Source organism: Copadichromis virginalis, linkage group LG2 (assembly GCF_057382275.1).
Source record: "Copadichromis virginalis isolate Kocher_CV1m ecotype Utaka linkage group LG2, C_Virginalis_male_GT1.1, whole genome shotgun sequence".
Taxonomy (NCBI): Eukaryota; Metazoa; Chordata; class Actinopteri; order Cichliformes; family Cichlidae; genus Copadichromis; species Copadichromis virginalis.
In genome coordinates, this window is record NC_140619.1 from 21,338,739 (window position 1) to 21,363,007 (window position 24,269).

At 40.0% G+C, this 24,269-nt stretch overlaps 1 protein-coding gene and 1 long non-coding RNA gene across 2 annotated transcripts in view; one reads left to right on the top strand and one right to left on the bottom strand.

Annotated features, from left to right (window-relative positions):
• Window positions 1-2,768: 2,768 nt before the first annotated feature.
• The window catches only part of aff2 (AF4/FMR2 family, member 2), a 208,992-nt gene continuing 187,491 nt past the window's right edge, over window positions 2,769-24,269 (top strand). Inside the window, exon 1 of the mRNA XM_085473161.1 lies at window positions 2,769-2,895. Coding sequence (XP_085329287.1) covers window positions 2,843-2,895 — 53 coding nt within the window. The 5' untranslated portion in view covers window positions 2,769-2,842. The remainder of the gene's footprint in view (window positions 2,896-24,269) is intronic.
• Window positions 9,217-19,014, bottom strand: LOC146717224 (uncharacterized). The gene is made up of 3 exons (XR_014921884.1): window positions 18,803-19,014; window positions 10,919-10,968; window positions 9,217-10,381 (listed from the first exon to the last, which is right to left on the bottom strand). It is a non-coding gene; the product is annotated as an uncharacterized LOC146717224 (long non-coding RNA).

The following is a 24,269-nucleotide window of genomic DNA, read 5'->3' on the forward strand; positions in this document are numbered from 1 at the left end:
GACAAAAACAATTAAAAATCTCTAAACAAACAAAGAGACACTCCTCTGCGAAGGCTGCGTAGCATGGCATGAACAGGAAAGGAAAGACAGATTTGGCCTTAATTACATTTTCCCTTCACGTTCATCCATCTCTTTATCATCTGATTCTTCATTAGCTCACCCCACAATTGCTTCTTTTTTTTCTTAAACTGTCCTCTGTCTTTTTTATCCTTCTCCTCTCCGTCGCCCCTGTCGTTCCCTGTCGTTCCCTGTCTCTCTGTCTGACCTAGTTTTGGGCGGCGTTTCTCTCACACGCACAAACCGGTGGTCCTTCAGGTGCTTTAAATCCTTGAGAAATGTTTGAATTTTGATGTGATGTTTTTAAGGTCTGGAGATGTGCAGAGTTTTTTGAGGTTGAAATGTCTGGATTTGATCAAGGTCATGAAACTGTTTTCATTTGCACTGTTGCTAGAGGACAGCAATCTCGTCTTCCCATCATCCTCCATGGTTTCCATCTTTTCTCTTCTCTGCTATTGTTTTTCCAGTGTGATGCAGACTAGTGTTGGCATGTTGCCCCAGACCACACCGAAATATTCACACACATACACAAAGTGACACGCCAATGCACAGCCTGCAGAATCTCTTCAAATCTTATTCCCGATCCACTTGGACTTCCCCCTCTTCAAGCTTCTTTTTTATTTCTTTATTTCTTTTAAAGGAGAGGACAGTGACGTCACAATGGAGCCTCAGTTACAGCTACGGCACATGCTGAGTGAGAAGTTTCAACCATCTGGTCAATCGTTATTCATAGCGAGGCGTAAACAGTAAAACGTGCCGCCGGGCATGTGTTGCAGAAAAAGAGCGCGAGGATGCTAAGCTGCTAGCTCGGCTCATCCGAAACAAAGGTGTGGTGGTTAAAAGAAGGCACACGGCTGCTTTGTGAGGGGTTCAAAGACCACCTGGACTTCATGGACAGAGGATTTCCTTCTTCTATGACATCCAATCCTCCGTTCAGGTAAAGTACAGAAACAGAATAACCACAGCTGCCTGAGCAGCCAATGTGCTGATCATCATCAAGCAAATGGCAATTTCCATTCACCCGGCGGTAAACTTGTTTGCACCGCCAGTGAAAGTTTTGCCTTTTGAAGTTCAGGTTTTCAGTGGCTTTATCGTTCGTCACAAAGTAACAAGGTTTCAGCAAGAAAGCCTCCAAATCAGACACTTTAATCATGCAGCACACAAAAATCCAAAAAACACTTAAAATGACTCTTTCAAATAATCCCAGTTTGCTCAAAAAGCAAACAGGTTTTTATAGAAATCACAAACTCAGGAGCTTAGCATAAAAGACTCCACAGAATTCAGACTCTGCTGGCTACAAATATGCATTCAGGTGAAGACGTCCAAAAAAGTTTCGTTCCCTGCTCCCTTATCCACAAACGGGTCATCACAGCATGTAGCTTCACACGTTTGTTTTTAGCATGATTACACACCAGATGCCCCTCCTGAGGGATTTGTGTCTCCAGCTCATTGGTACAAATCATTTATCACAAAGACAGTGCCAGCCAGCCACGCCAGTGCTGTCTGTCAGCTGTAGGCTGCTGTAGAAATACACTGGATTTCTACAGCATCGGCTGATATATTTTATATTTATTTACATACTTCGAAATCTCTGGTTGTAGCTTCACCGTGTGCACAGCTGTGATGCTGCTCTGCTACATGTGCTGCTGGGAGCTGAAGCAGATCTGCCATTATCAGCTGATATATTGTTCTAATGCTTACCAATAAAGAGTGTTTGCTTCTTTGTGAGTTTATTTGCCTGTACACACACACACGTGTGTGTGTGTGTGTGTGTGTGTGTGTGTGTGTGTGTGTGTGTGTGTGTGTGTGTGTGTGTGTCTTGAGTCTTTGAAAAAGAGGTCTTGGGCAGGGTCGTAGTTGGTAAGAATTTGTTGTTTTTTCACAAAGAGGTCATGGGTTAAGCCCTCTGTATATTTGGGGGATTTGGGAATCAGCTTACAAGGATTTTTCACTCATCATAAAAGCACAAATCATGCTAGGTCCATTGTGAAAGCCTAGTTTGAATTAACCTCAAGTTATACCGGCCTATTAGACATTAGGGTGCTGAGATCTACACAAAAAGGAATTGAATTAAAGTTAAATGCATGAACAGGTTCAGATCTTAGCTAACAACCTTTGTGTCTCTGAAAATCCTGGTTGTAGCATTTTATGGTGCACAGTGTATTTATGCATTGCTGTGTGCACAAAGGCTCTTAACAGAAGAAAGTCTAAGGTAATTTTCTGTTTCAAGGAGTGTGAAAACACACAAAAAGAAATCTTTTGTGTTGTGTACACGGGGTGACTGTCAAGTTTAGAGGTATGGGGCACCTTGTGATCAGATCAGAGGTGTGGTGTCATATGTGTGGCTTCCTGCCTGATGAAGATTAAAAACCTCACATGTCAACACCTTGCACAATTACACGGCACTTTTTTTAAGGGCGGCATTTAAACCATTTTCCAGCTGCTGTCAAGTGACTGATTCACACATTTATTTTGGTCAAATGTGCAATATAAATAGCTCTGCTTGTTATGAAGAACATTTTTGCAGTGACTTGTCTCCCACAGCATGAGTGTGTGTGTCTGTGTGTGTGAGAGAGCGCTCCCTCCCTCCACCTCTGCCTGGCTGTCAGCTTGCCTCGACCACGTAGCAGCTTCCTGGCAGCGGCAGCAGCTTGTGTCTACTCTCCCTCGCTCTCTCTCTCTGACACACACACACACACACACACACTCAGTGTCAGTAGCCTATGTAGAACCGCGTAGCACCACCTTTGGATTTTAACCACCAACAGCACCAGCCCAAGCGGCAATGGATCTCTTTGAATTCGACTTTTTCAGAGACTGGGAGCTTGAACAACCATGGTAAGTCCTGTGCGCGCAGCTTTAGATTCTTATGTGTGTGTGTGTGTGTGTGTGTGTGTGTTTATAAAATGCATGCATATGTGTGTTTATTGTGGAGGGATGGCCGGACATGCTTTCTGGGGTATAAATAAAGATTCTTGTATTTTTGTCTGGAGATGCAGCCAAACTGAGTCTCGGAGAAATCGCGCACACCGTCTTTCTTTGTCACCGTAAAGCTGCCCTTGTTGCTGGAGATGAACCGGGAGGCATGCACACACACACACACACGCACACACTATAGGCAGCCAGTGCAACGCCGGCTTTTTACTGTTTCGTTGTGAAATTAAAAATAATAATAAATAAAAATAAAACGTTCGGCGTAAACGTGAGACCGGGGAGTGTGGCGGAGCGCTGAGCATGGAGGGATCGGCGTAAACGTGAATGAACTGCGTCCCCACAAGTTTGGGCAGTTTAGTGTTTGCTCCATTTCAGTCCCTAAAGAATCACGTGTCCTGGTGACATTTCAGTTCAGCTCACCTGGTGCAGCGCAGGTGTAAAGGCGCAGCGTCACATCCATGGAGGCATAGCGATGGAGTGATGACGCTCAGTCAGTGTTTGGCCGTGTGTTGACTGAGCATCACTGCAAAGTGGTTGTTACTGTAAACGCTTAAAGTAGATCATCCCCATCTTTAAATCCAGTACTGCTGACAGCATTGAGAGGTCTGTATCAGCCTCGTGTTGTTTGGCACACTTGGTCCTTTTTTTGTTGTTGTTGTTGTTGTTGTTGATTCAGAGCTGAACTCATTAGTTGACAGTCAGGACGAACACTTGACTCTAATTTTAAAAGCAGTAAACATTCTTCTGGATCCATCCACTCTCACTGAAAATGATCCTCAGTGAAAATCAGCACATAAGTCAGCTGGTATCTGCTCGCTGTTTATATATCAGGACCTGATATCTATGGCAAGACATTAAATGGACTGTTTCTTATGTAGCACTCAAAGCACTTTGTTCTACATCTAAGTGCTTTCTTTCACTCACACAAACACACTCTGATGAATGCATCAAGAGAAAGTATCTTGCCTGAGGAGAATTTGGCACATAGACCGGAGCAGCCAAGGATCGAACCGCCAACCTTCATGAATAATAGATGACCTGCTCTACCTCCTGCCATCCTGTTAAAGTGCAGCACACGAGTGGCACAGTGGTGAAGCGGTTAATACTGCTGTCTCACAACAGGAAGGTTCTGGGTTCGTCCCTTCCTGGGACCGTTCTGTTTGGAGTTTGCATGTACCGTCTGTGTGGGAGCTTCCAAAGGCTTAAATGTTAGGTCGAGACTAGAAAAGTGCATTGAGGTGATGCTTTCTAACTTGAATAGCTGCATAAAGTAGATTCATTTCAGGACATGTTGGGAAAATGTTATAGTTCACCAATAAAGAAAAACATTTAAGATGATATTATTAATTAGATCTCTGCTGATCATAGGGCAAGAAAAGGTGGAAATCATGGACAGGTCACCCATCACAGGGTTAACAAGCGAAATTACAATTTACAACCTCCACCAGAACCTTCCTGCACTGAATCCCACACATTTATATTTTGAGGCTTATTTTCACTTTGACCATCCATCCATGACTTACTTCTGGATGGTCCGGTTGCTTATTTTGAAAATCCAGTTGCTGCTCCAGGCTTTACAGTACAGTGTTTCCACATAGGCGGGCTGGTCTGGTTGTTGTCGTGACAGTCCTCGAATGTGTCCGATTCCCCCTGGTGTCTGGAGATGTGCTGTGACTTGGAAGGCCACATAAAGCAGATCTTGCTGGGTTCCCAAAGAGCACAAGGTCTACTGTCACCAGCTGTAGTCCAAGACACTGGAACTGAAGTCTCCTGTTGCTCTATTGGATACTGTCACAAAGTATTTATGGTATTATTTATGCATTAAAAGGCATGGGTGTGCAGTGCAGTATAATTGTATGGGAGGCGACAGGCACCGATCACTGCACCACCACGCTGCCCCTTTATAAAACTCTAAAATCTGTATGATACTATTAATCAGTATCAGTGGTACTATCATCTATAATGAAAGTCATTCTTGTGGATTCTGCTCCTCCTGCATGCCTCTGTGAAGTCATTTTCTATGCAGTAGAGGACATAAGAACAAAGAGCCACATGGGGAGAAGTGCTTTTTAAGGCTTTTAACACTATGGAGGCCTAAAAAGATGCTGGGGTTTTCAAAAAGATGATAGAGAGGCTGGAATCTGCAAGAAGTTAAACATAATTCAGTCTCTCAGCGTGATTTGGAATTTATTCTCGCACTCATTTGTGCAGAAACTGGGCGTGTGGAAAGTAATGGAGGGGCAATTTGAACCTTTCAGAACACTTTGTCAGGCTCTGGTTGTACTGGTGGGCAGCTTCCTGTTGAGGTCACAGCTTCAACTGCAATTCATATTACAATTTTTTTTAATTCAAAGTAATTAATTTTGCCTTTCAATCAGCCATTTATCATCAAGCCTGGAATTTTTTAAAATTATTGCTCCACTTACCAATTCAGCAATCTGATGCAGAGTCATGTGCACGATCAGAAACAATGCAGGCAGAATGCTTCATACATGCTGTCATGTATGCATGTCATATCTATATAAATATATATATGATTTTATTCTTCTGGATCAACAGCATTTTTAAAATATCAGCTTTTATTAAAAGATTATCAAGTGTCTCACTTCATGCTGCATATTTCTTGTCACTTGGTGGAAACATTCAGGAGGACTGTAGGAAGTAAGGTCTATATAACAGTCAGCCTTTCCAGTCTAACTGTGTATTACAGAGGGAGCACAATAACTTGGCAACCACGCTGCTGTTTTGAATGCGTATTCCAGCAGGGAGAGTCTGAGTGGGGAAAGTGACACACACTGCTGTCCCTCAGCAGCTACCGTGGAAGGGCCCTGGAGCAAGGTACTTAACCCCCCGCTGCTGGAGTGGAGCTGCTCAGGGCTCAACAACAAGCTCGGGGTGTCTACACATGTAACCCTCCCCCTGCCACCACTGCATCACGCCAGAGCTGTCAGGTGGTCCTGATGGGAAATTGGGCTCACACTGAAACGGCTTTTAGGCCAGAAAGAATATGAAGAAAATACAAGAAAAAATGTTTTTAGGAAACTGCAGAACAATGAAGGCAGCTTATGTGTGTCGATCAGCTTCTCCCTCATTTAGAATTAAACAGTCACAATCTGGAAACATCATGCCAGGTCTGTTTATGTAGCTGTCTGTGGGTGTATTACAGCCAGCACGTGCCACCCTAGGGGTCTGGACTCATCCAAGTGCCCTTGAGGGAGTCACAAGAAGCTGGAAGAAAAATGCTTTCTCCTATAGCAAATCATATTAACCTGTCAGATGCGATCCTAATCTTTTATGTTTGTAGAAGAAGAAAAATGGAGCACTGGGGTCCACAGTGTAAGCAATGATTTTATTTATGAGAAGCCCTACGTAGGGTTGAAGCACCAGGATTTGCCAGTTTCCTTCGCAGTGCTGGTCATGTTGTTAAAGTGTGGCACTTTGGCAGGGCGTGTTAATTTCCTGCTTCTCACAGAAGTCAGTAGAGTTGGCTTATTTAAACCTGCAGATTGTCAGTATATTGAAGAATTTGAATCAAATCTTTATTTTGAACAATTTCTAATGAACATAAAAACTGAATGAACCTAAATAGAAAGGCGTCATATTCACATTTCCAATTCAAAAAGCAACAGAAGGAAGCAAACGTTGAGTAATTCTCAGAGATTCTACAATAAACTGGTGGGAGCAGCAGGAAAACAGAGTCTTGTACACTTGCGTTTTTTTTCCTGTAGTACTCGACATCAACTGCACAACAGGTCTCTGCCTCACTACGTTCACTAGCTGTACTGATAAGAATCTCAGACACCATCAGTGTAGAAGTCTCAGCTCTAGCTCAACACAACAGGAAGGAGACTCTCCTCGTGGAGCCGTTCAACCCTTTACAAGTACCAACTGTGATTCTCAAACAGGGAGGCCCCTATATGATTAAAATAAAAGCAAAATGTAATGATAAAAATGGTCCTATATGTTTGTTCAATCACATCAGCCATCATAGTCAACATATTGCAACAGAAAATATTCAGGCTAATTATTTTTCACCATAAGCAAAACAGGCAAAGTTTTCCAATCAGTAGAAGTGCACAATCCATCCTGGTGTCTTGAAAAAGCCAAATCCCTTCATGTGTTAAATGTATCTATTTAAAAATAAGAGTGCGTATGAAATGTACCTGACATTTCAATGTCGTCAGTTTGGAAGACACAAGATGATTCAAAATCAAGTTTAATCTGACAATCAGATTGTCAGATTTAACAATACCCCACCCACGTGCTCTTAGTTTGTTAACTCTTCAATTTATGAACTTATGACAGGTGGAAAACCATAGAAGACCTAAACCTGGTGAAGTCTAAGTCATCACAGGTGGTAACCGTTATCCTTTATTTTGGAGATTTGGGGGAAAAAAATGTGAATAGCTTTCGATGAGAATGATTCTTTCCCTGATTTACAAGCCTTGGAAGAACAGGTCAATACAAAAAGATTCATCTAGCCCTGGGTTAGAATTAGGGTTAGGGTTGGAGAGGGCTCATCACCAATGACGGCTTAGACCTCAGAGGGTTAAGTAAAGACCATCCAAAAGCACCGTTACCCAAACAACCATAAATCAATAAAAACAGCTAAATAAATTCAGCTGAAATTCAATTGAAGCATATTTCAGTTGAGAATGGAGGCCAACTTTTTTATGCTTTTCCTGTCCGATATCGTCTCTTAACCATCGGCTTGTACCAACATCTCTAAAAGCCGCTTTTGATGTTGCTGGCGACTCTGTGCTAATAAATGTTCAAATGGGCTCAGCTGTCCAAGTTGATAACAAAGATAACGGCACCGCTGGAAGATGGGAACCAGAATGCAGCGAGTTATTTTCAAATAGATCTTCCTCCTGAAATTTTACAATGGATTTTACAGGCATAAAAGACGACACGCACCTTCAATAGAAACCACGAAAATCACTCAGATTGGAGTTAAAAGTCTGTCACGCACCATTGATGTGTGGCTGGTGTTTGACAGTAGATTTTCCCTTTAAGAAGAAAAAAAAAAAGCTGAGAAAGAGAAAACAATCTTGAAGCTCCCCCCTTTGTTAAATCTGAACGAACACTGTAGGTCTCCTCCTCCTCCTCCTCCTGAAGAAATACCCTTTCATCTCTTCTCCTCTTTGTTGCTCTTTCTCCCTCCTCCCATCTTGCCTCGTTTCGTTCTCTCGCTTGGAGATCTGAAGGCTTTTGTATGATTGTAATATGGCTTGCATTGAGCGTCGCGTGCTCCTCACTGTAATTGCCCATCATGTAGCCGGCTAATCATGGCAGTGGAATCTGGGGGAGATCGCTTTGAATGTTAATTGATGCTGATGGTGATTGGTTGAACCATTTAAGTAGTTAATTAGAGAATTGATTACACATATCCTCAGCATGCAATGATAAGTTTCCAGCTGCGTGTTTTGGAGCCTAAAAGTTCACATCTGCGGGAAGAAACACCGATTATTAATCTTTTTTTATTATTGTTGTTTAAATGCTGGAAGACAAAGAAAAGATTGTTGTTCAAAGGTGTAATCAAAGCTCTCTTTTCAGAACAATCCGGGGGGAAATACACCATGGCTGTCCCAAATATCGTGTTTCTCTTTTTTTGTATTAACGACCAAATCATTGCGTCTTCAGCTGGGCGGGGGAGGGGGGTGACTTTGTAAAGTAATTTGTCTTTTGCATTTAATAATTAAAGATATTTTTACAAATTTTATTTAAAATCATCATACATGTAAAGTTAAATTAAACAGGTTTGCTGATAGTCAAACTGCGGGGCTGTAAAATGAAGCCAACACAACACAAAAGCAAGTCAGTCCACATAGGCTCGCCTGCTTAAATCCCCTCTTTACATCAGAATTAAACATGTTTATAATGTGATAGAAGTTGGATACTTCCCTGTTCCCTGTTTATGATAATAGTGTGTGTTTACGTCTCCATTTTAAGTTATATGAAGGTTTACGCCTGTTTGTCATCAACCACCTGTGCTGACTGACAAATGGTTATTGGTATAGACGAGTGGCCTGTGGTGACTTTTACAGAGGGATTGAACATTTTAATGCCTTAATATTATTTAACTGCAGGTTAAACTCACTGGGCAAGCACTGCTTTCCTTGCTTGCCCAGTGAGATCCAGACTGATCCATTGAACACTGATGACAGAAATAATATGTTTATTCTATTTATTTGTTAAAAATAATTAGCAGGTTGTCTGTACCTATGTGATGCACCAACTGTATGGATGCACAATTCAGTTCACCAGCCTAATTAACATGAGCTGATTGCCTCCCCACTCCACCGTCTCATCCAAAATATCATCGCTTATTATTCCAAAACTTCTAAAACTTGAAAAGTGGCACAAATGCTGAACTCAAGGCTTTAAACCAGTTGTTTACAAACTAATGGGTGATGTCATGGTGGCCATGTCCATCTTTAATGTACAGTCTATGTTGTTATTTCAGCTATTTTATCACAAAGTGATGAATGATGTTTGGTAATTTTATAGCACTTTTCTAGTCTTACTGACTATTGAAGGATTACAAAGATTATTAGTAGCATTCCTACAATCACACACACACATTCACATGGCAGATTATTCTATGAACTTAAAACGCTTTATCTCTCACACATACATGCACAGAGAGACAGACTGAGGAGTGAATCAGAGACAATTTGGGGGTTTAATAACTTGGCCAAGGAGGCTGTGAGTAATTCCTTGTCCTTGTGTGTCGTAGTGGAGTAGTGGCAACTGTTTGTCCACAAAGGTGCTAGATTTGTGGATTCCAAAAAATTGAATCCCACAGTAGACGATTAAATACCCACCAAGCCATCAAATATTCAGAAAGTTGAATACTCAGGTCCGGCTCTTGAAAACCTACAAGAAGCGGTGATGGAATCTTTGGGGAAAGGAGGTGACAGAGTCAATGCATTCGATGTTCATTCTCACAGTCTGGTATTCAATCTGCCATCAATCCTCCCAAGCTCTCAGTCAGCTCACTCACACGTGCAAGCTCAATAAGCGCAAAATCATTCATCACACACTGAAATTTCCATCCTTGCTGTGTGATCGGCCTAGGCTTGCCAAACCAGCTCCACTTGATGATACTTCACACCCACATCATCAGCAACTCAGAGGCTGCGAAAGGAAGCTGTGTCTCATCCCAAACTGCCAAGAATTCACAAACAAATGCTTCAACCTGACAGCAGATAACACTGAAAGAAATCTTCTAACTGGGAAAAAAAAAATCCATTTTATCCCATACTGGCGGTACAGTTATCCCACAGGGCTGTGAAGCGCCAGCTCTGTCAGCAGGTGTGAAGAAGCTGGTAAAAGTAGCCAGATCACCTGGACTCCATCTGGGAGGAAACAGTCACTGTCCGTGGTGCTGAAAAAACAAACAAACAAAGAAAAAAACACTCAAAGCATCAATTTTTTTTTATCTTTATTATATTCATTCAAAGCTACACAAAAAACCAAATACCCTCATGCAAGTCAAGATCAAATCAAAGGTTCACAACAAATCTGCTCTGATAATAAAAGCAGAGATGAAGAAAAAGGAAGCAACTCAAGGTTATAAAAGGAAACTTTGCTTTTTCAAAAGTGTTTTATAAATTTTACTCAAACCATAAATAAGGCAGCATTAATTTCATTAACCATCTACCAATCAAATAATCTTATATGGGATAATGTCAATGTCAGTTTTATTTCTACAGCACATTTAAAATCAACAAAGACATCACAGTTAGTGAACAAGAGAAAACAACAGAAAGGTAAGAAACTGTCACTAGTACTTAATATTAACATTATTAATATTATTCAGAATTATTATTATTAAAAAATATTGGCGATAAACAAGCACTCCCTCCTGACTGAAGACTTGTCAAATATTATTACTTCTATAGTTATTTATCAAAATATTTACCATGACCTGATAATGACGAGTGCTGGAGGACTCTGTAGAACACTTGAACACTGTGAAAACACACATAAAACTGTATTACTGGCAAATGGTCCCTAAAATATTATAAAACGTAGTCTGCAAAAATGTTCCTCATCTGTGTTACATGGATCAATATTACTCCTGCAGATGTTTAAGGCTGAGCTAATCTTAAATACATTTTATTCTGTTGTAATTCTCCAGCATAGCAGCAGAAATAAAGGTTTGTGTCTTTAGAACTAACTTCTCTGTCATTAAAGTGTGTGTGTGTGTGTGTGTGTGTGCGTGTGCGTGCGTGCGTGCGTGCGTGCGTGCGTGCGTGCGTGTGTGTACGGGTATTAACATCTTCATGGGGACCAAAAATTGATAGTTTACTATACTTGTGGGGACAAACAGCCCTCGTAAGGACCAAAATCCCGGTCCACACGAGTTTGAAGGCATTTTTGAGACTCAATATGTGGTTTTAGTGTCAGGGTTACAATTAGGTTATGGTTAGGTTTAGGGTAAGGATCAGGGTTAGGCATTCATTTTTTAGGGTAAACGCCTAGGGAAAGCATTATGTCAATGAGATGTCCCCACAAGGATAGAAATACACAAGTGTGTGTGTGTGTGTGTGTGTGTGTGTGTGTGTGTGTGTGTGTGTGTGTGTGTGTGTGTGTATTGGGGGTGAGCGGCACCTTTTATCAAGGCTTATCGGAGATAGTTGCTTAGACTGACAGGGGGAATTGCTAGGAATTCAAAAACCTGCAGAAAAATCTTCAACAATACATGTGAAATGTTCCCAAAGCTTGCAACCATGTAGAACAATCTGCTCTTCTTTTAGCTATTTTTTGGTCTCCACCTACTAAACGCTGCAAATGAAGCATGTGATTGACCAGAGGCTGAACCAAAAAGTTAAAACAACCCAAGAATGAGTTTAAAATGTTCTTCAAAGTTCTGCAGAAGTCATACTTCTTTGTGGGTCTCATGGAAACAATTGACATTTTTCACTATGCGCAGGGCCATTAAGAAGCACTGCTGATCAAATATGTTTGATTAGAGCTGTTATAAGATATTGTTTCCAGATTTGAAAGAACTTGTCTGATTTGATGTACACCAGAAATCTTACTACATTTCTGCCAAAGAGTCAATTGTGAGGAGTTGATCCATTGGAGACTTTGATGTAAAATTATACAGATGTGTCTTTGTGGCTGTGTTTACATTTCAACAAGGAATCTCCAAATTAACTCGAAATATTGTCTTAGCTTAGCCTTTAGGATTTAGTGCTCCACACTGCGAGCTGTAAACAGATAATACAACATATGTGATGTATTAGGATCCAAAATGAAAACATAAAGCTAGATTAACTGAAGAGTTCAAGTGTTTTACTTATGTTTCAGATATTATTATCACTTACTACTCACAGTTTACACTCTGTTTTAGTCTTTAAAGATCTTACAGCCTTGAAAAACGACGCTGCTGTTTTTCATTGAAGTACTGAAAGAGAAAACTTAATTGCATTATTCTTAAGAAACATAATTAAGTTGATGAAGCCTTTGAATTAACAGTTTGACACACAATCCAATTATGTTATCACATTACAGAACTCGTACAAAGACAGAGGTCAGCTGTTGAAACTTTACTAGCAGGTAAACTGAGGCTCAGTTGAGGGTTGGAGTAAAGACATTGTAGGATTTGCACACGCTCCATATAAAGAGCTAAACCATCTGTTCACTTTCTTTAGTGCCTTATAAGAAAATTAAGAGTAACCATCTGGATGGGATATAAAAATCCTCAGCAGAACATTTATCTTTATCAGTGTAAGCATACTATTGGCCTCCCTCTACTGCTGCGGACTCTATTTTGTACGATGCCACAGAAAATTAGCCCAAAGGACGCCATACTCAGTAAGGTGCACAAACTTTCTTTTTAATTGCATCAAATCTCTGAATAAATCCAATAAGTGTTCAGTTGTGGAGTGAAAAATTGCATTGAGACCCCTCCAAACCTTTTTAGTCAGTTATCATAAATAAAGAGAGTTCACACAACAAATTACCACGACAAGCCTCAGATGGTAACACCCAAAAGGCACTGAGTGGCTCAATGAGGTGCGGTAAAGTCACTCATGAGTGCAGCCGAAGTACTTAGACGGAGATATCTCTCTCTGAGCGGCAATATTGTTATTTTAAAAAGCAAACAGTGTTAACACTTAGGTGAAGAGGCTTATGAAATAAACAGGTAGTTTCACATCGTTCTGTTAATGCTGCGCCAAAATCACAATTGCCAATACTAAAAGCCCTGTGACTGTTAATTAGACTATAAAGCTGAGCATAACTGTACAGAACTGAAACAAATCTCTCCCCTGGGATCAGATCTGTTGTGCTGTAGCTGCTCTTCTGTTATCGGCATAGTCATTGTCTTAGAGTGTTTCCCACCTCTTAATGCTCGTACTTACCTACGTTTCTATTGCCACAAGTCGTTTTTTATGTCTTTTTAAAGATGAGTTTTGTGGTAGTTTTTTTATCAGACAACGCACAGAGGAGAGATAAAGGAAGCATGAGCTGCGGCGGAATTTCTGAAACACATCTAAGCAGGGGAGAATAACTCATCAGGAAATAACCTGAGTGTTGCATACATCTGAAAACTGTGCCATAGCGCTTTCTAGTTCTATAAAGTGTACGTGTTTATTTAGTAATGACTTTATTTAATTAGCTCACTATTTGCTTAAGATAATATTCATTTTTTTTGGTGGAATGGGTCAGATTAGCTAGAGAGCTTGCTTGAAATTACATCCCCCAGTTTGTTGTTAAAGCTAATTAAGAATTTGTTTAATTAGTTGATCAAGTATTTGCTTGGAGTAACGTTCACTAATTTGTTGGGAAATTCTCATTAGCAATTATTGGAATTAGTAAGCAGTGTTTGCTCCGTAACACTAATTCAGGCAGGAGAATGATGTGTCATGATAGCAGGACAATATTGTTATTACGTTACATTATCAGGAATATGTGATAACATTGACTTATTAGTTACAACTTGGAGTACACGCTTAACCTGAGCTTAACATTTTATGTAGAGAGCGACGCATTCAGTGCTACAACAACAGTCACTGCTACTAATTAAATTCATTTATGCATTTTTTCCCATCTGAACTGTTTTGGCAGGAGTTCCTTGTTTCAAAGGAATTTTGTAGATGTGTCTGGTTCTCAAAGTATCAATAATTCATTCATTCATTTATTCATGTTGTGAGCAGTTTTATGTATGGTCATCAGAGTACTCCGTCTCTATGATGATGAAGATTTATTTAGCGCCAAATTACAACAGTTGCCTCAAGGCTCTTTATATTGTTATGTAAAGACCCGACAATAATGCAGAGAAAACAGAGAAAGCCCCGACGATCCAATGACTCTTTATGTTAAAGTACTTGGTGACTGTGGGAAGGAAAAACTCCCTTTTAACAGGAAGAAACATCCAGCATAGTGGACTAAATAATGAGTTTGCCATTTTTTAGCACTGCCAAATGGATTTAATATACCCTGTACAGACTGTTCAGAGTATCCTACATTACCTCTCACTGCTCAAGAACAGAAGACCTTCGGGCGTTTCACTAGAGTTTCAAAAAAGAGAAAATATGCTCAGTATATGTATTTGTTACAGAAATATTAAAAATAAATGTTCGTAGTGGTGGATGCTATGCTTAAAAATTTGTATCCCAATATGTGACTGTATTATTATTTACTATTTATTATTTCTGTATTTATAAAATTTTCCTATAAATATTGATTTGCTCTCCTGATATTTAAACTGTAGTATTGATATTTTAACCTTTGCCTAAAATGTGTTATTTATTTACAAATAACACATTTTAATATAAAGGTTTTAAAAAGAAAAGAATAACATAAAACCAAAACAAACCCAAATAATTTTCTTAATTAAGCTCCATTAATGTTTGACAGCAGAGATATGAAGTGTGGCTTTGAAACTGTCTTCATGTGTTTCATTCTTCTGCATGTGGTCAGAATATGTAAAAAAAAAAAGTGAAACTTCCAATCTGCACATATGGCTCCTTAACTGAATAGCATCAGCAAGGATTTTTGTTTGTTTGAGCTCACAAAATAATCTTCTACACATAAATCCATCTACAGGTTTATCAGTCAGTGAGGGATTTCTGACACAATCACGGATTCTCCCGCTCAGTCGAGTTAGCTGTTAGCTAGCTGCACACTTCCATTGGTTAGACAAAAAGCATTGCAGACAAGGGAAAATCTACAAATGAGGTTTGTTGGTGAATTGTCCCTTTAATAATGCATAAAGGGGAAATTGTACTACCTCTGTCTACAGTATCTTTTACACAGTTTTCCATGGCTGGACCTTCTTAAAAACTAAATTCAACCACATATGCAATAAAAGTCGTGACTGGGCACGGCATTTCAGTAGAAGTGTGTGTGTGTGTGTGTGTGTGTGTGTGTGTGTGTGTGTGTGTGTGTGTGTGTGTGTGAGAGAGAGAGAGTTTGTAGGGTTTATAAAAAGAGAGAGCACAAGAGAACGAGAGACTTGGCAGTCAACACCAGGTAGCTTCTGCCCTTGTGCCCCCAAGATACCAAGACAATACACACACACACACGCCGTGTCCCGGGGTTGGCACAGCCATCTGCCAAGAGGAGCATGGTGCTGAGGAATGATAACACACACACGCACACACACAGACACACTCTTTCTTTGCAGGCACACACTCAGTCTGCCTTGAACCCAGTGCTCTAGTAGTTCTCTGCTCTGCTGTAGTTGGCACTTGTGATACTGCTGATACCCATTTTGTGTCTGTCCAAAAGTCCGTGCGAGTATTTTATGGTGGCAGAAAGCCGACTTACATCCAGGTATGTGCAGATGTACTGGAATCCTGTCGGGCTGTGTGTTAGTGGTGCATTTTCACCCTCTGAACTTAAATGTTTCAGCAGGTTCATTTTGTTCAACATCATTAAGGTGAAAATGCCAAAATGTTGCGATGTTTCTGGCAGAAGTTTATTTCTGTAAACCCAAACCTGCTCTGCACCTGTAATGAGTAGGCCTATTATTTATTTAGGCAGAAAGTAGAGGGGGTACACGGGAGGGAATCCCCTTCATGTTTTATCAATGTTTAGCTCAGGATTGTGTGGATGGTCAGGTTTTTAATTGGCTGATTTTAGTTAGTGCTAGTTCACCTACTGCTTTTCATCTAAACAAATAAAAAATAGATTAAAATCCATCCACCATGTTTACAGGCTGTTTATGGCCTTGGAGAGAAGGCTTGGAAACTCAGAAAAAATCCAGAAATCCAAAAAACATTTTAAAGATATTTTGATGTGGTTTTGCATTTTTCAAAGGGCTAGGAATGCAAGTATCAGGAAGGCTACAATTTTTTATTTTGTTAAATTCTTTAGAGTAGCCCTGATGTCTACGATCATTAAATAAGTCTTTTGAATCTGTCAACAATCAGCAAAGACTGCTATTTAATTTATTTTTCTCTGCAAATAAAAGTTCTAAATTGTTTATGATTCTTATACATCGTGGCTAGCTAGATATTAGCTAGCTACATTATCATTTATGTGTGCTCGTTTTCCAGATATGCAACCGTATACTTTAACATATGTTTAATGTAGTTCAGCCAATATAATATTTGATTCATTTTACAGAAGGCCCGCACAACTCTCAGACAAAATATTTTATTATGTGTCAATTTGACAATACACAATACAAGCAAAGTTGTAACTGTACAGTACACAATACAGACCAAAGCCTTTTTTGTAGTTTGCCTGATCTAGTGCAAGAGTGAATTTATAATACATTTGATGTACATTAAACAAACGAGAGAGTTAATATGACTTTAAAATGACCCACTGGCAGGGCTTTATGATTTGGTTTTATGTGTGTGACTGTGGGATATAGCGGAGAAAGAAAGACAGACAGAGAGAGCTAGTTAGCCTCACAGGACAGTAGATTAAACACTGACTTTTAAATTAAACAGAAGTAATAAAAGTGAATTTGAAAGCAGGGCGATATAGAGGAAGTGAGAGCGAGACAGAGACAGAGAGGGCTAATGACGTAGCTTTGCTAGCCGGGGCCAATTTACTGTGAGGTTTCGAAAGGTCATCTCCTACACGGAGGCCTGTCTGTGACAAATTACATTATTTACACTAGGTAGAAAGAGGCAGCGGGGCCCAGAGAAACTCAGAATTTAAAGAAAAAATAAAAAGCGGACAGAGAAATATAGGAAGACAGTCCTTGCATGTTTGATTTGATTGTAATTGGTCTGCAGCGTTAACACAAGAACCCTGAAGACATTCGCGAATGCCCCTAATGATGCTTTTATCAAGACGCAACGTCCATGTTTCTGACACAGAACTGCTACGCCCGATGTGATCAGATCTATCACTGTGCTATTTTAATTCTTTCATTTTGGATGCAGGTCGGACTTTATATTTAGAGCAGCCATGCACTGCTGTTGCGTTAAATTGATAATTTTCTGAAACTGCCTGAAGCATACCCAACTACCTCTTTCACTTTTCTTTTTTCAGATTCACAGCTTTACGCTGGTTGCCACTTTATTAAACCTGTTTTATTTACTGCTTTAAACACGAGGTCATGCAGACGAGCCTTCATTCGGGGAAAGCCCCTGTGGAGCTGAGGAAGCAGTATGTTTGATGTGTCCTATTATTTTAGCCTGAAGAGATAAAAAATTGGGTAATAATTAGCATCAGCTGCATGGATGGACAAAACTCACTCTAAGAGAACACCTGAAGAAAAAGATGCCACTTGCACTTTTTGATTGACAAGCAATGTCTGGAAAATGCTGTACAGAAACTGTGTGATTGGCAGGTTATGTCTGGCAAATGCCAAAGATGAGGAAGAAAAGGACAAACCCACAACGAACCCCACAATTCCTCAGATGCTTCCAGAATCTGTTGTTGTATCATTATGCAGTGAGGACAATAAGGCGATTTATTAACTTGTACTACATGGTGATAATTCCTTTTGTGTCATTATTTTTATTACGTTAAATAGAATAAGAAATTTTCCTTATTTCCCCTGAAGCGGCGGACTCAGCTCCCCAAAGACCAGCTTACTGTGTGTGTGTGCGTCAGGGTGTCCCTTGGGCTATCCAGAGAGGGAACCGCCAATGGGATTAGTAGTTAATGGTTTGGGATTTGGGTAAGAACAGAAATATTAATATTTAGATTTAAGTTTTTTTGTGTAAATATCTTGAATTAATACAGCATAATATTTAACAGCTCCTTAACTGCTTCTCGGAAGTGCCCACAAAAATGCACTTTGTATTTAATTTGTTTATGCATGGCAAGTTCCTTGAAATGATATAAATCTAACTGTGGATTGTTGTAGATTATTGTATTTGTATTGTTGATTATCACGTCCATCCCTTTATAACCACAGTGCATTTTCTGATATTGTCTTCCAGCAGGATAATGTGTTACATCACAAAGCCCAAATCATCTTTAACTGGTTTCTTGAACATGCCGTTATTTTCACTGCTTCCACAGTCATCAGATCTAAGTCCAATAGCCCCCCTTTGGGATGTGTTGGAATGGGAGATTCACATAATGAATGTGCAGCAACAGTGTTATGCTGTAATGTCAATATGGCTAAAAATAGATGAGGAATGTTTAAAGCACCTTCTTGAATCAATGCCACCACTTAGGCATTTTCTAAAAATGGGTCACATCTCAGTGTGTAAAGTGCCGTTAGATGTCAGTAGACTGCAGATTGCGATCAACGAAATTCTGTTTCCATATCTGTCCCAATTCAAGTGCATAATGCTAGGTACAGTCGCTGTTTATATCGGCTGTCCACATCTATTTAGTCTGGAGGAGAGTATAAAACTTTATGAAAGGAGTCAAATACCTGTCAGCGATTCAGAGAAGCTCACTTCTGTCTGATGACAACAACTTTGAGGCGAGTTGATGAGGATATCCTAAACCTTTCTCTCAATAATCACTGCTTTTTTGCCTCTCTTAGCTGCTGTTAGCCTCTGTTAGCTGCTGTTGGTCTCTGTTAGCTGCTGTTAGCCTCTGTTAACTGCTGATAACACCTGTTAGCTGCTGATAGCATATGTTAGTCTCTGTTAGCCTCTGTTAGCTGCTGATAGCCTTTGTTAGCTGCTGTTAGCCTCTGTTAGCTGCTGATAGCATATATTAGCCTCTGTTAGCTGCTGTTAGCCAGTGTTAGTGAAGTGGGGGGGGGGGGTGGACTTAGAGTCTCATACATGTGAGAATATAATCAAACTGTTTATTAGAGGGGGAGTGTTTTTAGCTGGGATAATGTTAGCATATAACCAGTTGTTGTTTAGTCTACCTGTTTTCAGCTATCCAGACAGATGTCACATGTCTAATCAGTTAACAGTAAGCAATTGTTTCAATACCAGGTATAAATTAGTATGTTTATGCACGTTTTGATGTTAGAGCCCTGACTCCAGTTCAGGCCTGAGATGAGGAGGAAGAGGATGAGGGGAAATAAGATAAGATAAGATAAGACTTTATTGATCCCACGACAGGGAAATTTTTGCGTTACCTCAGCTCAGGTACAGATATCACAAGGAAATACAAAAATACAAATAAGTACAATCAATGAAAAAAAAAAAAAAAAAGTAAGATAATACACTATATACAATGGTAGCATACACAGTATGTGATTATGGATATGGTTGAAAATATGCAAGACAAACTATATAGCTTGACATAACTATTGTACCACCACTATTCCTATGTATACACATGTACACACACACACATGTACACACTAAATATACATATCTATACATATACATACATATATACCTACACATGTCCATACACATGGAAGGTCCATTATGCATGAAGTGGTGACCGTGGATGTTCACAGTGTCCAGTGACTTATGACATCGTGATTGAGGCGTTATAGAGTCTAACTGCTGTTGGGATGAATGATCTGCGAAAGCGCTCCTTCCTGCAGCGAGGGTGAAGGGAGGAAAGAGCAGTGGTGGAGAAAAACATAATGAGAAATAGACGATGAAAAAATGTATGTACAAATGTTAAATCGTCATAAATAATTTGAAACAATTTGAAATTATGTATGTGGCCAGTCTCTCGCCACATCAATAAAATTAAGTGGAACACCAGTGTCCATTTATTCAATATGGCCGCTTCCACAAACGTCTCCTCTTGTGTATTTTTAATAGATTATGTTTATGAAAATGCATCAATTTGTTGGAAGATTTAATTAATTTAACACAATAATCTGTGTTTATTTATGAGTACAACAATCTTTTTCTTCTATTAAATAACCTCAAAAATTACATATTGTACCTTAAAGTGTGCAATCTTTAAACAAACCTCAATAATAAGAGAACTTGTGGATATTTGCAGGAAGCATGTATCAGATTGCAGACAGTCAGAGGGTGACCCTGGTGACACACCCTCTTTTAGAAACCAGGAAAATCCGTTCATATTACTGCAATGAAAAAGAAGATGTCTGTTTGTTTATTACACTGACATTTGATTGACAACTTATACATACACACACATTGCCTGCTACATGTACAGGACTCTCTTTTTCTTAAAACTAATTTTTAACATTTATCTTTATCTAGATGTAAATTCTTTCTCACGATACGTTGCATGGTGAGCTTATATGTGCAGGGCTCTGGACTCTCACGATGCATAAAATTAGTTCCTCTATACTGCCATTGTAGGCAATATAAAGCCTGTAGAGTGTATATCAGTAATACGTTCACCAGTGTGTTCAGTGAGATAAGATTTGATGGTTAAGAATGAGAGGTCTGGGAACGATGTCTCTGTGTGAAGCATAAATTCTATTCTTCTTCCTCCCATGAGCTAGGTTCTTTTTTGCTTTGTCATGTTCTCAGTAATAAAAGCACACCATAGAAAAACTTGACTTTCATGAAGGACACGAACCATGCGGCTGAGAAATGTCACAGGCACGGGGACTTTCACTTTCGAGCTCTTTTTGAACTGAATGGATGACCAAGCAAATCTGGTTTAATATCAAAATATTTGCAAGGACATAATATTTAACTGAGTGAAATAGGTAGGAAAATGCTCCCATGAGGCTCTGCTGTGCTGTGGCCATTGAGTTGTGGTGCTAGGTGCTTCTGTTTTAGTGAAGAATGCCATCAAGGCGTTCCAAAGGGCACCCCTCTGCTTATTTCCCAGCAGGAAGTGTTATCCATCAAACTTAATAAATAAGCGAGGTAATAACTTTTCATTCAGCGCTCAAAGTTTATTATCAAACGGATCCCAGTCTTCATTTTCTCCTTCATTGCGCTTCTGTGTCCTCTGTCACTCCTGCTCCCCTTCAGGACATTTATTACTTCTTTATCAACTAATTCATAATTATCCTGCGTCTCACTGTGCCTTTCTCTTTGGTGTCTCCCCTCTCTTTCCTCTTTCTGTTAACCTTTTCCTATCTCTCTCACCCCGCTTCCTCTCCCTGCCTCTCCATATGCCTTCCCTCAGAGGCCCACTAATACATTTGTTATCAACCTAGTCCCTAATTAACATGCCCCCTCTCTGTCTGAGTCGCTCCTATCTCTATTACTCCGTCCAGATGTCTTCTTTTGCGCTCTCCTATTTCATTCTGACTTTTTCTTCGTCACGCATCTTCTTCAGTCTCGCTCTCTCTTTTTTTAATATATGAATTTCAGGATGGCTCCTCATCCTCACTTCTGAGGCTCCATTATCTGCAGACAGACAAATTGTCTGTCTGAAAGCCAGCAGGACTCAGAGATCCATTTTCTGTGTGAAGGTGTGAGCTTGTGTATCTCATTTGCTCTGAGCTTCCTTTGCTTCAGCGTCGTGTCTCGGTATGCCTGCGCTGTGTGTGTGTAACCCTAGTGGTTTTCAAGCTGCGGTTTAGGAGTCCTTGGCAGGCTCCCATGCTGGGTTCACAGGGTGTCTGTGTGATAGCCATTAACATTTACTTTCCGTGTTGCCCTGTAACATCTCCTCCTCAGCAGAGCTGCTCTGAAGGTGCTGCATCTATGCTTGAAAAGAAAGAAACAGCTCATTTGTTTTGTACATTTGACATGGGGCACATCTTACAGCAGACTTCATGTAACATTTGCTGTGCCTGATTTTTTTCTTCCTTTTTCAGCACTTCCAAATATGCCCACACACCCCTTCAATAGAAATTTCCCCTGCTTTTCAAGCACAGCGAACAGTGGTATGAAAAGTAATTTCATCTGTACGGCAGACTTGTTTGCGTTTGTCGTCGATTTCACCCCGAGCTAAATCTGAATGTTTCTGCCAAGACAATAAGTTCGAATGAAGCCATGCAGGGTCGCATTTGTTTTGTCTGCGGTCGTGAACTGGACTGCCGCTGTGTTGCGTAACGCTTTTTGTGCCAGCAAAAGTCAGGTTGGCCGCTCTAATTAACTCAGCTAAATGAAGTGGAAATATGACATGTCAGGAAAGGGTACAGGAAAACATTCAGACGGAGATGAGAGTTTTTAAAGAAATTTAACAGCACAAAATGGGTCCAGGAAAAAAAATAAAAAAATAAAAGAAATTCCACACACATATTTCTTTATTATACCTTTTTGTCGCTATTTCTTATAATTTATAATGTACATAATATTTATGAATGCATTTATTTTTATCACAGTTACAAACATTTTCCTCACAGGGTAAGGCTCTTACTATCCACCTGTGCCAAGTTGACTTTAACAACAGGGTTTATTTTTTGTAGGCTGAACTATTTTTATTCTTTATCCTGCTGCTGTAACGCAGTGATTTCCCTTGTGGGATCAATACAGTATTCATCTATGTATCTGTTATCTAATTCAATTTCATCTCATATCGTCAAAGCAGACTTCCTCAACCATATGTCTTCTCACCAGTACCATTGGTACTGGTACCATTACACCCATCCCATGGATTTTTGGATTTTTTTTTAACATTCTGCTGTTTCGGTCGATACGCTTGCTCAGCATAAAATCAAAGCTATCATGTTCAAAGCCACATTTGTGACACCAATAATAGCTATTACAGCTATAGAAACTTTATGTCACATGGTTCAATCTAGATCAAGAGATAGGACTATGAACTGTATATAAATGATGGACACAGATGATTAAAACAAATGTGTCTGCGTTTTGTTCCTAATAGCCAGCAGGGACAACTATAGATCCAAAATGAATCTCTCAGGGAAACAGTTCTTCAGCTCCATTGCTCTATGAGCTTTCCTAATGAGTTTATGGTGTCAGTAACTTGTCAAGTCTTATCAATGATGATCTCCAATGTGTAAGTTATCGTCTCTGCTACTTATTCTTATGCATTAAATGTAGACGTCGTGACCCCAACCCTATGCCGCAATTTATGCCGTAACATAATGTCCACTCTCCTTCAGTAGTACTGGATCAACTCGAAGTGAGAAACTCCAAATAGCGTGATCTACTGAAAATGCATAATGCAATGCAGGCACAACCCGCACAAGTAGAGGATTTAAAATATACACAGAAGTATCAATCACACATTACAGTAAAAAAAGAAGATAAAGCAGAGTATGCTTTACCCTCACAGGCAGTAAGAGAGATGGATGTAGCTTCCCAGTTGGAAAAATGAGCCAATGTGGAAGTGCTTTAAGCCTGCATTCTGTCTAAAAGCACCAGATGGCGATAACTGTAGATGCAGAAAGGTCCTATAGAAATCTGTGGGACTATTGCTTTCTTTGTTAACCTGTGTAAACAGTTTCCTGCTGAGTTCATGGTCTTTATTCACTCAGTTTATTTCATGCTGATTAAAAACTGTCTGATCAGCAAAGTTCAAGCAGAAGCAAAGAAGCAGAACAGAAATGATTGCTAACCAGTGGGTGACGTCGTGGTTGTTTCTATCGTTTATATACAGTCTATAGAGAGGATGGTGCATATTTAATTCTCGGTTTCATCTATTTGATCAGCAGTAATATCTGATGAATCTTGTAGCAGGCAAAGACTTTTCTTGCATATTGTGACTACGAAAGAAACCGAGTTTCCTACAGTGGGAACACATGCAGCAGTAAATTCTAATGAGAATGCTAAATGGCCTGTATTTGTATAGCGCTTTACTTAGTCCCTAAGGACCCAAAGCACTTTACACTACATTCAGTCATCCACACATTCACATACTGGTGATGGCAGCTACATTGTAGCCACAGCCACCCTGGGGCGCACTGACAGAGGCGAGGCTGCCGGACACTGGCGCCACTGGGCCCTCTGACCACCACCAGCAGGCAACAGTTGAAGTGTCTTGCCCAAGGACACAACGACCGAGACTGTCTGAGCCGGGGCTCGAACCGGCAACCTTCCGATTACAAAACGACCTGCCAACTCCTGAGC